Source organism: Chanodichthys erythropterus, chromosome 4, assembly GCF_024489055.1.
Source record: "Chanodichthys erythropterus isolate Z2021 chromosome 4, ASM2448905v1, whole genome shotgun sequence".
Taxonomy (NCBI): Eukaryota; Metazoa; Chordata; class Actinopteri; order Cypriniformes; family Xenocyprididae; genus Chanodichthys; species Chanodichthys erythropterus.
The window spans coordinates 29,703,421-29,718,203 of NC_090224.1; the positions used below are offsets into that span (position 1 = coordinate 29,703,421).

General features: G+C 37.0%; 1 protein-coding gene across 3 annotated transcripts in view; it reads left to right on the plus strand.

Annotated features, from left to right (window-relative positions):
- Nucleotides 1-14,783, plus strand: part of rps6kc1 (ribosomal protein S6 kinase polypeptide 1) — an 87,573-nt gene that overhangs the window by 32,967 nt on the left and 39,823 nt on the right. For all 3 annotated transcript variants that reach the window (XR_010894998.1, XM_067384698.1, XM_067384699.1), the window contains exons 7-9: nucleotides 3,425-3,775; nucleotides 6,801-6,922; nucleotides 7,504-7,596. Coding sequence is in view for 2 of the 3 variants with exons in the window: in XM_067384698.1 (XP_067240799.1) it covers nucleotides 3,425-3,775; nucleotides 6,801-6,922; nucleotides 7,504-7,596 (566 nt within the window). In the remaining variant the exon portion in view is untranslated. The remainder of the gene's footprint in view (nucleotides 1-3,424; nucleotides 3,776-6,800; nucleotides 6,923-7,503; nucleotides 7,597-14,783) is intronic.

Below are 14,783 nucleotides of genomic sequence, written 5' to 3' on the forward strand. Positions count from 1 at the left end.
ATTGTGCGCTATCTGAAATGCGACTCCCCTCTGTGCGCACAGATAACAGCACACGAGACAAGTAATGAATTAAATTCTCTTTTGCCTATTCTAGCGCTGGAATGGTATAAAACTATTGAATTTGTAAACTAGCAAGACAACGCACGTGCCAATTATAAACTTTAAGTCTATGGCGGTTAAACTTTAAATTAATCCGCGAATCACATGCGTGCCAAACTGTGGGTCCCAATGTGTACGATCCATTTAACCCTTACTGTTTCCACTCCAGAAAATCACTGTAGCTGAATAAAACGCTGTAAAAGAAATGCACATTTAAAGTCTTATCCATAAACTCTCTCCCTTGCATTATCATCAACATACACAGCAAATTACACAGAAACACTCATTATAACTAACCGTAAACAAATCTATACAGACCTTATGCCTTTTCGGGGAGTGCTTTCCATGAGCTGTAATAAAGTGCGTGCTCTTCCTTTAAATACTGCCATAACCAGTATCGCTCCGAAGACTATAAGCTGGATCACGAACAGTTTGTACTGATCCCTCCTCGAGTAACAACTTTTTAGCAAAATCTGTGTTTTGTATTGTCCCTTTGTACAAAGCAGTCTGGTGTAAAATCATTTGCGTAGACATTAACAAATTTAGGTTTATGGGGGTGTATTCTCTTCAAAAATAAAACTAATTCACTGCGTCTTTAGCGGCTCAGATGTCGGGAGTAAATTAAGACTTTTATGTTCACTCTTACATCCAACAACAAAACACCTGAGTTGCTTACGAGACATTCTTGTCGCTACAGCTGCTTTGGCCTGGAGAAAATGGTAGACAGTGTACAACTCACTCAGGGCGGGGTCTTTGCTAATACGTCAGTCTGTCAACAGTCGTGGGCAGGGGCTAGGCATTTTGTGACATCACGAAAGGTAGTATCTGCAAACGGCTTGTTCTGAGATACTACTTATGATTTATGGAGATTAAAAAAAGTAGTGTGTGGATATTTATCATTATTGGGTGGTTGTGTGTACACATTTCCAACACACCAACACACATGTAAAACACCATGTAAAAGTTATTTTTTTCATAAAAGGTCCCCTTTAAATAAAGCATTAATAACCCCAGAGTATTTCAAAATGTCAGACACATTCTCCCCCCATATTTGAAGTTTCTACAACTGTACCTCTTGTCCTTTGGCTGCACAAGATAAGAACACATTTTTTATATTTCTTGGGTCAAGGAGAAGTGGGAGTTTCTCCCCTACCACAAAACACTTGCTGGACACACTTAAATCTCCCATATAAGGACGCTTTCCTGTCACATATCACACGTGTGCACTTCAATAAGCTGACAGAATGCAGGTTGTGTTTACATGCTGGGCGAAATCGAAGTAATGGGCAAAAATCTAGCTGTGTCGATCGGTTTATGCTTAAGCCATTTATAATCTTACACTGATAAAACATTTTAACACGTTTACATGGCCACTCAAATTGTCGGCTTATTTGTTAGTTGGGTTAGTTAATAGGGTTAGTTGAAAAAAAAAAAATGAAAATCCTGTTGCTGGTATACAAAGCACACGACGAGGAGATAAAGTGAATATAAGTCTTTACTTGTGGAGAAACAGGAATCCAAAGGAACATACACCAACTTAACACAAACGATACCGGACAACACAAGACTAGAAACACAGGGTATATATACAAGGGATTAACAAAGGAACTAAACTAGGTGACAGGATAATTAACAAGGCACAGGTGAATCAAATGAACTAATTAACAGAACGGGGAAACTAGGTCACAGGGGCAGACAGAGACATGACATGTAACAGTCATTAATTACTCGCCCTCGTGTGAATGATTTGCTTTTTTCATCGGATTGTGGTAGTTTTTCTCTATTAGTGTTACTGGATCTTAGTGCTGCATTTGACACTGTCGACCACAACATCCTTTTGAATAGACTCAAAAATTATGTTGGCATTAGTGGAATTGCATTGGCATGGTTAAAATCATACCTATCTGACTTATCAGTTTGTAAAGCTGATATAAAAAATTGGGTGATTAGCTCATTTTGGGTGATTTTCCTACTACTTAATTCTGAAAAAATAGAGATTCTAATTATTGGATCAAAAACCTACGCACGTAATAACCTAGAATACTCTCTAACACTTGGTGGCTGCTCTGTTAAGTCTTCATTGTCAGTTAGGAAGCTCTGTGTGCTCTTTGATACCAATCTTTCATTTGAAAGCCACGTTTCTAGCATCTGTAAAACTGCGTTCTTCAATCGTAAAAATATAACTAAATTACGACATATGCTATCAATGGCAAATGCAGAACAGTTAATTCTTGCGTTCATGACCTCAAGGCTAGATTATTGTAATGCTTTGCTGGGTGGTTGCCCTGCACGAACAATAAACAAACTCCAGCTGGTCAAAAATGCAGCAGCTAGAGTTCTTACTAGAACCAGGGGTGTATTCCAGAAAGCAGGGTTAACTTACTGTCACATATACCCTGAACTCTCGGTTGATTAACCCAAACCTTGCTTACTCAAGGTATGCTGGTTCCAAAAATGCGTCCGGGAGTAAGTTCAGCCAACCCAGAGTATGTTCACGGTTAACACACAAGACATTCTCAAGAGAGCGACGAATTGATGATTCACCATGGAAACAGACGCTAAGAAAAAGCGCAGCATTCTACTTCATTCTTCTTCTTTTGTTTAATGGTGATTTACATAACCTACTTGGTGCACATCACCACCTATTGGGTGGTTATGCAATCATTTTTTATTCTTAATATTGTTTGATGCTAATTATTTAATAAGATATCACATATGTTATGTATTTTATTATAAAAATTATAGCATAGAAAATGTCCTGTTATAAAGGATAAAAAGCAGATCCATGTGTGAGATGTCAATAAAATACATTGATATATTAGAATTGAATAAACAGTTATATATTGTATAATATAACATTGTGTATATAACTGTAACTATATAACAAATTTAGATACATTAATATAACCATATTGATAATATAATATGCATCTGAATTCCTCTTAAACTAATTAACCCTTGAACATAACCTGCTCCGGAGCAGGTTATGTTCAGAGAGCAAGTTGCTATGGCTACTTACATAGTAGCCTAAAAGTTACCTCTGTTTTTGGAACCGAAAGTTGAGGTTATCTGCTTACTTACTCTTAAAGATACCCAGGTATGTCACATAACCTGTTTTCTGGAATACCCCCCTGGAAGTATGACCATATTAGCCCAGTTCTGTCAACACTGCATTGGCTCCATATTAAACATTGTATACATTTTAAAGTCTTGCTAATTACTTACAAATTACTAAATTACTAATGGTAATTGGGTTTGTACCAAATAATTTATTTGCATTATATCCAGTCGTGTAGTTCATGCTAGATTTGTGTCTTTAATGCAGGTGGCAGTGGTTACAGTGAGCTGAATTCTCTTGAGGTTGATGGAGACTCTCTGGCTGCTGTGGGTGATGGAATGGCATCAGGCAGCATCAAGTACTCAGCAACACAAAGCAACTCGTCTCCCATCCCACAGCCAGTGACGTCCCCAAGCTGGGTGGGAGTAGAGTCCAGTCATACCAGTGGGAATTTGAGCTTTGCCTCCAGTCTCAGGAACTCCACAGAGAAGGAGGACTACCTGGAAAAGGCCAGTGAGCTGATCGCTCTAGCTGTCCAGAAAGAGGTAGAGCAGGAATTTGCAGTGGCATTTTCCTACTATCGTAGAGGTGTGGATCTTCTGCTGCAGGGTGTACAAGGTATGTCATTAAATGCATGTGTTTCAACATGCAAAGCTGCAATTGTCTTCTATTGGGTGTGTGTGCTTGCTTTGGCTCATTCCAGGGTTTATGCAGAAAGCAGCATTCTAAAACATCATGGAAATGCAAACTCGCTTTTCCATGCAGCGTTTGAGGGATTAAGAGAAAACGGTTTAAAACCCTTAGGTTTCTGCCAAAAATGTTACACACTGCAAGTACTAGTGGCAGCTTTTTATTAAAGCATATGAATTTAGAAGCTATGGTTAAACCAGAAAAAAAATGTATTAAAAAAATTTGTCTTTCAGACTGGGATCAACTATTTGTGTCCCCCGTGTGCTGTTCCCTCTCTGCTCTGTGTGGCTGTTACTATAGTAGCTGAGTTGACTAGGGGATGGTGTAGGTAAAACGTGGTACGTGCATAGTGTGAACTTTCAGCACATGTGAATCTGCCTAAATGAAAACCTGGTGGAACAATGCAATCGCCTGAACGTGTACACCAAAGAAATAAATGAAAAACTATTTGTGAGCATGTTGGCTATCTAAAAATGATTCAGGAGTGGTTGAAGATAGTTGTCCAATTAGAAAACCATGCAGTTTTGCAAATCTCCAAAAGTGTCAGCAAAACAAAAATTGTTTCAGCACCTGAGGGATCAGCATCCAGAGATTCATGCCCAGATGAAGGTAATGATTTTACAAACATAGTAAATACTAATCTTCATTAAACATTAGTTGTATTGTGCCTACCATCCAAATGTGGCATGAAAAATCACTAAAGCTGCATAAGTTCAAGTGCCAACACATAAACCAATAATCATTACTGCTTATTATAGCACAAAATCAACAAGAATGAACACCAGAAGGTATGTTGAAAAATGCAGCTTACTGAAATGCGTAGTGTAATCAATGTCAATAAAACAGCTAGTGAACATGTCACGTAATGCTATTTACCTCAGAACACCAAAACACCTGTTTGCCACCTGATGTCACCTGTTGGAGTTTGGGTTCCTTGCCGTTGTCGCCTTTGGCTTGCTTAGTTGGGGACACTTGACATTACACTAGACACTCAGCAATGTGGGCTCCATCTGAATACAGAGTCCCAGAGTTGTTCACATTAAACCTGATAGATTTTGGGTGAATTCTAGGTCATTTCTGTATGTAGAGAGAAGAGATGGGGGAAGAGGGTGAAGGGAGTGAAATGTAGATTAAGGCAAATACTGAGGTGTGATTGACTCAGTGTGATTGCGTCTCAGGTGGGGATGCTATTTTGCAAGAGAGAGTTCAAATGTTAATTTCCTTTGTTTTCTCAAAGAGTAGCCCTTTCTTGGTCCAGGCACTCTGGCATCAGTCTTACATATGTGAACTGAACTGAGCTGGATGATGACATCACTGTTCACTCCAGTGCTGATATAGATAAATTAACTAAATTAATAACTATTGATTCTTACAACCAAATGAATCAATACTGAATTTACTTAAGATGGACAATGACACCATGACACCTGGTGTGCAGCTAAAATTATATTCCAGTTATCAGTGTAAAGCTGCTTTGACACAATCTGCATTGTAAAAAGTGCTATATAAATAAAGGTGACTTGACTTGACCTCAGGAAAGCCACTCATTACTTCGCTATAGATAGGAACTCTAGAGCAATTTTATAAATATATGTATTATTTATTCAATACATTTTTACTCAACCTGTTTGTAATGCATGTTTGAATAAATGTCATGAACTTTTTTATGACAGCCACCATTTAAATTACAGAAACATAAGTATATCTTTTTAAAGTTGATTTAAAAAAAAAAATAATAATTTAAATTTAAAATGTAAATGTTTGTATACAACTGATTATTGCTGATTATTATATCTGAAGGTAAACAGCAAATGAATGTTGAAGTTCGGGCTCTGTTGTTAATTTAAAATAATATTACAGTATTTTTAAAGTATTTTATGTATATATTGAAAGGCTATATTTTTATATAAGTATTTGTTTTCAGTTAAAAGTAGGAATGTGTACCTTTTAATGCATGTCCTAACAAATTCTGCAATAATATTGTAATATGTTTGTGGATGTTATTATTGTTGCATAAAAGGTACATTTACAAAAATTATAGAAATCTTGTTTGAAAAAAAAAAAAGATCAGACAGTAATTGTACAGTCAACAATGTACATTGTGTCATCCAGTTGTGCACTTCAGATTTTCTCATGATTTGTCTCTCTGGTTTACAGCAAAAACATTTTTGCTTGTAACTGTCAACCATAGATAAGCTGTGAAAACAGCTTTCGCACCAAACAGATGAACCAAACTCAATTTTTTGTTGCAGACCACCAGACATGTGCATGTTTATTAGGGGTAGGAGAAAAAAATTCTCAGATTCTCTGATACATCACAATTCTCCATTTAACGATTCTAAGCGTATTGTTTTTCCATATATGCATCATGGCACTTGTGTTTTCTGCTTTCTGCCAGTTACACACAAACACATGCACAAAAGCACTGAACAAATATATAAACTTGCAAAGGGTTTCATGATAGAAGCAAAATACAGGGGGAAATGTGGGCTTTATTGCACAGGATAATCGCTGTTTGAGACTTGCACTTTGTTTGACAATGTGATGTTTCTCCAGTCAGTATTTCAGTTATTCAAATGCTCATGTGTGCTTTGTGTGTGTTCATTCTGAAGTACGCTTGTGGCATGTAGCTGAAATAATAAACGCCATCAATGCTGAGAAAATTTGAAAAATCCTCCACTGCCATTGTCTGGAAAGCTATCAGATACTTAAAACACTCACAGATAAAGAAAGCACTTTTTGTCTATTGCTTGTAATGTGTTTCTTTGATTGCCCTTATTACTTTATATTTGCAATGTTATTAAGCTATATTTAGTTAATAATTCTTAACATACATTTTTTTTTTTTTGTATTCTAAAAAGTATATACTATAAAAGTATTATAAAAGTAATTTAATATCCTAAAGGTTCACACCCATAGTGTTTATTGGATGTGTATTTATTGCATATTTCAGGAGAGGCGAGCCCCAGCAGAAGGGAGGCTGTGAAGAGAAAGACAGCAGAATATCTGATGCGTGCTGAGCTAATTTCTGCACAGCTCAAGGACAGCATGGGCCAAAGCTCCACTCAAAGCAGGGTCAGTGTGTGTCTGACCTTTCACCTTTACAATGAAACCTGAGACCTCATTAATGAATTGCACATGCATATTTGATCCTATAGAAAGTGAGAAACAAATCAGGATTTACATTTACATTTACATTTAGTCATTTAGCAGACGCTTTTATCCAAAGCGACTTACAAATGAGAGTAGTAGAATCAATTAAATCAACATGAGAACAACAGTATGTAAGTGCTGAGTGAAGTCACAGTTATGTCAGTAAAGTGCTCCTAGCGAAAGAACTATAAAGGCTTAAACTAGAGAATTTTTTTTTTTTTTTTTTTTTTTTTTTTTTTTAAACCTTACAGGCTTAATTTTGTGAAATGTTTTGAAAAGTGTACATGTGTGATGTTTACATTTTAAAGACTAATGTAAAGTTAGCATTTCTGGGTTTGGCTTCAGGTGAGTCCAGAAATGTCAGTTTTGGGCAAGAATTTTTATTTCAGTGCATCTCCAGCAGAAACTGACAACAGTGTTCTTTTTATATGTATGGCAACAGAAAAGCATGTGTGCAATATTTGTGTTTCCTTCATGTGTATCTTTGTTTGGTTTCTCTTCAGGCATTGGGCTCGCAGTGCTGTGGTGGCTCGTGGTCGGAGCAGACTTACTCTGATGAGCTGAAGCACTACAGAGTTCTGGGTGTTATTGATAAGGTACACATCACAATCTTCACAAGCTCTTATCTAAGGGTGGCAGTTATATTGTATATAATGGTATATGTGACAATTAGCAGGGTGAAGGTGAATCAGAAATGAACAAGCTTTAATACAATTACCTTGATGGTGATGTAAGGGAACTCGGATCAATATAACTCAAAAGTGATTTACAGTGAATAAGAATAAGTGAATTAGTATGTAAAATGATTCAGAATTGATATTTAATGCTTTATCAACTATTCGTCCACCGATAAGTTGAGGTTAGGGTATTTTACCAGTTCTGGACAGAATATTATGCCGTGACCAATGGTAATAATATCATAAAGTGATGACTGATTATGAGCAAGGTAACAAAATAGTTTAAGGCACACAGCACAAGACACTTGTATATGTGAAAAATCAACAAGACTTTATTGAACTACTCTAATACACACAAACTAATCTAACAAAAAAAAAAACACACACACACATTCATTCACACAATGACAGGAAATTATGATATTGTTAACAGAGGATGAATGTCCCAAATGACTAGCATTAAATGCTGTTTTTGACTGCAACCTGAGAGAGTTAACATAATACTACATGATTTAGTTGCTGGTCAGTCATTGAGTTCTGAGGGACAGGACAGCACTCGACGGTGAATGGATAGTTGGCTTTGCAGGAGGGAGCCTCGTGTGTCAGTTGCCGGTTTACGCGTTTCTCTGCGTCTCAATGAGTTGCTGGAAGCAGAAGAGTTAATGAGTATTGAGTGAGCTCTTGAAAAGGTATAACATGCAGGCAGGGCGATAGTAGAAGTCAGCACGAATCAAAGGAAAAGCCAAGGCAAAAATCAAAGCCTGACTGCTTGTCTTTTTTTTTTTTTTTTTTTTTTTTTTTTTTTTTTAAACCATGTCCATCTGACCCATCCTTCCGAGTGTTTCCCCCAATCAGATATGGTTTTGGGCGGGTCCTACGCCAAGGTCTCCTGTTTTTGCATGCAATTAGCATAATGTCCCCATGGTCACTTGCGCCCAAACTTTTGAGAGTTTTAGTCAGCACTTTAAGAAATCAACTTTCATAGTTAAAATGTGGTGCATCCTACACAAATCTACTTTGCATCTAAATACTGGAAATCATTCACCCATCACACAGATACCAAATAGTGTATACTTCCCACAATTGGGGTAGGCTTCATAAGAATTTAGCTGTAAGTGTTTAAAACACAGAAAGAACTCCACAGGTTATATATAAAAACACATGATACATATGATATGTCTAAGGCTAATTCTGGTGATTAAATCCTCTAATGGAGGTAGAAAAACATGTGAATCGGCTATAATGTTTCAGATCTAGGAAAAACTACACAGGTTATACAGGGAGTGCAGAATTATTAGGCAAGTTGATTTTCTGATCATATTTTTTTTCCAAGCACATTTTACCAATTCCAATCCACATCAATCTTAATAACTACTATTAATATTGTTTTTAATCATTTATAAGTGATATATAATTGTTCATGAAGGCTGGAAATGAAAAATGCCCTATATTCAGGTGTGCAGAATTATTAGGCAGGTTTTCTTTTACAGATAAAATGAGCCAAAAAAGAGATTTAACTCTGACTGAAAAGTCAAAAATTATTAAATACTCATGAGAAGGACGCAATACTAATGTAATACTAGAAATTGCAAAGTTAAAGCATGACCATTGGACAGTGAAATGCTCATTGGGTCAGCTGGGTCATACAAAAACAGCTGGAGAAGAAAAGACACGTTAACTGCAAAATAATTAAGAATTAAGGTGAAGAATTAAGTGTGAAACCATCAGGAACCCTTTAGTCTCCAGCGCCACCATTTCCCAGTACTGAAACCTACCTGGAGTCTTCAGAAGTGTGAGGTGTCAGGATCTCAGAGACTTAGGTTAGGTGAAGAATCCTAAAAAGTGACCTGCTCTTAATAAGAATCACAAGCTGAAGTGTTATAAAGTACATGAAGACTGGGTTTTTATAGGCCTTATAGACAGACAGCTTGAGAGTGACTCCTGAAGGACCAGCACCACATCCTCTTGTACCACTGTTTGAAGAATTTATCTTCCAGAATCTGGTAGTAAGGTGTGGGAGTTCACTTTTAGTCCATCTCTTATCCTGAAATGTCCATCTTGCAGAGATGGACTAAATGATCTTCCAAAACTTTCCAAAAAAGATTCTGGAAGATAAATTCTTCAAACAGTGGTACAAGAGGATGTGGTGCTGGTCCTTCAGGAGTCACTCTCAAGCTGTCTGTCTATAAGGCCTATAAAAACCCAGTCTTCATGTACTTTATAACACTTCAGCTTGTGATTCTTAAGAGCAGGTCGCTTTTTAGGATTCTTCACCTAACCTAAGTCTCTGAGATCCTGACACCTCACACTTCTGAAGACTCCAGGTAGGTTTCAGTACTGGGAAATGGTGGCGCTGGAGACTAAAGGGTTCCTGATGGTTTCACACTTAATTCTTCACCTTAATTCTTAATTATTTTGCAGTTAACGTGTCTTTTCTTCTCCAGCTTTTTTTGTATGACCCAGCTGACCCAATGAGCATTTCACTGTCCAATGGTCATGCTTTACCTTTGCAATTTCTAGTATTACATTAGTATTGCTTCCTTCTCATGAGTATTTAATAATTTTTGACTTTTATGTCTGAGTTAAATCTCTTTTTTTGGCTCATTTTATCTGTAAAAGAAACCCTGCCTAATAATTCTGCACACCTGAATATAGGGCATTTTTCATTTCCAGCCTTCATGAACAATTATATATCACTTATAAATGATTAAAAACAATATTAATAGTAGTTAAGATTGATGTGGATTGGAATTGGTAAAATGTGCTTGGAAAAAAAATATGATCAGAAAATCAACTTGCCTAATAATTCTGCACTCCCTGTATAAAACACACATGATACATAGGATATACAGTATCTTACAGAAGTGAGTTCACCCCTCACATTTTTGTAAATATTTTATTATATCTTTTCATATGACAACACTGGAGAAATTACACTTTGCTACAATATAAAGTAGTGAGTGTACAGCTTGAATAACAGTGTAAATTTGATGTCCCCTCAAAATAACTCAACACACAGCAATTAATGTCTAAACCACTGGCAACAAAAGTGAGTACACCCCTAAGAGAAAATGTCCAAATTGGGCCCAATTAGCCATTTTCTCTCCCGGTGTCATGTGACTCGTTAGTGTTACAATGTCTCAGTTGTGAATGGGCTGTCATGAATGTAAATGCGGCCCGCGATATGCTGACCACAATTTAAAAAATAAATTATAGCATTACAATTTATTTTTGTTTTTAAATTTAAAGGTGCCCTAGAATCAGAATTTGAATTTATCTCGGCATAGTTGAATAACAAGAGTTCATTACATGGAAAAGACATACATTGAGTTTCAAACCCCATTGTTTCCTCCTCCTTATGTAAATCTTATTTGTTTAAAAGACTTCCGGAAAACACTCGGATCTCAACATAACACCGACTGTTACGTAACAGTCGGGACCATTAATCTGTATGACCCCAATATTTGCATAATGCCAGCCCATTCGACGCATTAGACAAGGAAAGGCAGTATTAACGGCTGGATCTGTGCACAGACAAGGTAAGCAAGCAAGAACAACAGCGAAAAATGGCAGATGGAGCAATAATAACTGACATGATACATGATATTATGATATTTTTAGTGATATTTGTAAATTGTCTTTCTAAATGTTTCATTAGCATGTTGCTAATATACTGTTAAACTAATATGTGGTTAAAGTTACCATCGTTTCTTACTGTATTCACGGAGACGAGTCTCTATTTTCATTTTTAAACACGTGCAGTCTGTATAATTCATAAACACTACTTCATTCTTTATAAATCTCTCCAACAGTGTGTAATGTTAGCTTTAGCCACAGAGCATAGCCTCAAACTCACACAGAATCAAACTTAACCATCTAAATAAATACTTTACTCACATAAATTGAAGCATGCATACAGCATGCATGACGAACATCTTGTAAAGATCCATTTGAGGGTTATATTAGCTGTGTGAACTTTGTAAATGCACTGTATTATAGTCGAGAGCTCGTGGGGCAGAGGAAGCGCATCTCTTAAAGGGGCCGTGCTGAAAAAATCAGTGCATAGTTAATGATGCCCCAAAATAGGCAGTTAAAAAAATTAATTAAAAAAAATCTATGGGGTATTTTGAGCTGAAACTTCACAGACACATTCAGGGGACATCTAGGACTTATATTACATCTTGTAAAAAAACAATCTAGGGCATCTTTAAAGTGAATTAAACAAATTTAAGTGAGCTATAATGCTTTATCATATAAAATCACTTTGGTGAGCATTTATTATTTTCAGACATCAGGCAATGTAATGACGCAATCACTCAGTTAACAAACACTTACAAGCGTGCGCTTTGGCAGAAATCAAACAGTAGGATTCAAATTCAAACCTAGCCATTATTTTTGTAAATTTAGGGCTCAAAATGGTCAAATTTGTTGTTCGAGGAGAAAAGCTAAATGTGGAACATATAATGAAGGAACACAGTAAAGGTAAGAAGAATGGAATAATCAGTTTGCTGTTAATGAGCGAGATGGGCAGCCTTCCTGTTTGCTCTGTAGTAAAGTAACTTGACAAGCAAAACCTACAATTTCAAAAGACTGAACTGTGAGTTTGATGTGTTTTTTATTTTTTATTTTTTTTATTAAGCAAAAAGACAGTTACAAAAGAGAAAAAAAGCAGTGACAGTTATATACATATACAAATACAGAAGAAGACAGGAAGAGAGAGACGAAGAATGGCTATAGATATATGGTTGTAGTAGTTTCAGCAGGTACAGGTACAGAGATCAGTTCAGTCAGTTTCATGAATTGTATTAGTAATTACTGTTTAGCTTTCCTCGTATTGTTGTGGGGAGTGTAGTGATTTTTACTTTGTCCATCAAAGGACACAAAGTAAAATAGGGATTGATACGTCACCGCTGACGTTGTGATTTTGGATCACACGTTTCTTAAGGTGTGGTCAGATGACCACTTCCCCCCCTTTCCCTAGTTCAGGGCACCAGTCAAGGTCTTTTACCTGGGCAGTATGAGAACACTCCCAACTGGGGCTTTCATTAATTTAGAATTAATTTAAAGTGGTCAGCTGATTTATCTGAAAGATTGGTGAAATTGCTAACTTGTAGAACCTTTTCTATATTATCAGCACAAGGCAGACACAAATTTAATAAAATAAATTTTAACAAAAAGATAAACAAGAATAACTAACACAACTACTAAATGAATACCATGAATGATAAAGGAATAAAGTGCATAAGATACATAGAATACAAGTGATTAAGTTGAGTGTGGCTATAAAGAGTTACGTTATCTTATGGAAAGATAAACTGTTTCTCTAAAAATAATAAGGTGGAAAACCTTATTATGCAACGAACCAATAAACAAAAGATTATTTGTTATTAACTAACATCAGCTATATTACATCTAATGGAAATTAGGAAATTATATCCTGATAAAATACAACAATGCCAAGGTCACTGGAAAGAGGTTTGGTTAAGTGATGTTTACGTTCCACTTGGTTGAGTCCGATGACGGTGACGTCTTCCACTGGTTGTGCTGGGTGACAATGCATTGGGGAGAGGAGCCAGAATCTGTTTCAACAGTCTTGAACACGAAGCTCTGTGGGATGCTGATCTCCTGGAGCACCAAAGAGTCCTAAAATCTGGAACACGCAGATGAGGCCCTGGTGTAGGTGCAGAAGGTCCTTAACAATCTGGAACATGCAGACAAAGGTACCTTGAAGTGAAGGTTTGCTCTCCTGAGCTTAACCTTGTTGCAGATGTCGTTACTGTCTCGCTGGACGGAAACTCTGAACGTAGCGTTTGTTGATGTCTCTTTCCTCACAAGCTGTAGGCTCAGATCACGGGATCTGTTGTTGTCTCTTCTGAATGGACCAGAGGCTCAGAACGGTGTATCTGTTGTGTCTATCCTCGTGCAGGACAGACTCAGAACAATATCTGTTATGTCTTTCCCTGTTTGAAGGGCAGACTCAGAATGCTATATCTGTTACGTCTTCCCCCTTTCAAGGGCAGACTCAGAACAAGGAGTGTCGGTAGAAAGGGTACCTTTATCCCTTTCTGATGAGGAGGAGATTGCATTTTGGCGCTTCTCAATTCGAGTGCTGTGATTGGCTGCTGGCATCAGAGGGGACACGCAGTGTGGCCCACCCTTCTCTCCCCTGTGGAGCTCATTTGCATAAAGCACAAAGTTGGAAGTCTTTACAGTGTCTTTAAAGTTTACCAATGCATTTCTCACTTTCCAAACCACCACCAGAATACCTTTGGCAATATTCTAAACAAATAGAGACTAAACATGATGGAAAAAGATTGAACTGTCATTCAATTGTACATTAACAGCTGTATTTGTATCAGATGTTGCACTACAAATGGCTGTCACTGAGAATACTTATTTCTGTGAATAAGTGTGAAATGGATGTGTAGTTTCATCAGTTCTAAGGTTTTCAAACATAGTTTTGAATGGATTCGGATGGATCTTTGTGATCTCTTTGTTTCCCATTGCTGCTAAGGTCCCAAGGAATTTTTATGGCAGTCTCTGGCCAACCTTAGGAAGTAATGTCTAGATGGGTGAAGGGCAGTAACTGCCTGTGGACCAATGAGAAGTCCTGTCCTTCCCAGGCTTGGTACAAGAGGTCTTCTTCTTACCCTCTAAGAGAGGTCTGGATGTTGTCCTTACATCTTTATCTGATGGCGTTGGACAGTTTGTTTGTGTTAGTCCACCAAGATCCAATCAAAATGTAGCAAAACTTTGTCCACTGTTATGGACAGAGAGGGGCCCGGCCATAAACTGGGCCTTAGAATGTGCTGTTCACTACAGGTGGAAAAAAGAGGGGGGGAGGAAGAAAACTGGAGGTGGCTGCGCTCATTGATAAATAAATATCAATACAATTTAATGCAGCAACAATAATAATATTAATAATAAATAACAAATAATAGTAATAATAACAATAATAATAGTAGTTGCCGTAGCCTTCAGTGCTGGATTGGAAGTAATGGCAGTAGCATTGGTAATGATGATGATGATGATAATAATAATAACAATAACAATAATATTAATGATAATAATGGACTAGTCAGTGAAGTGATTACAGACAAATCCAT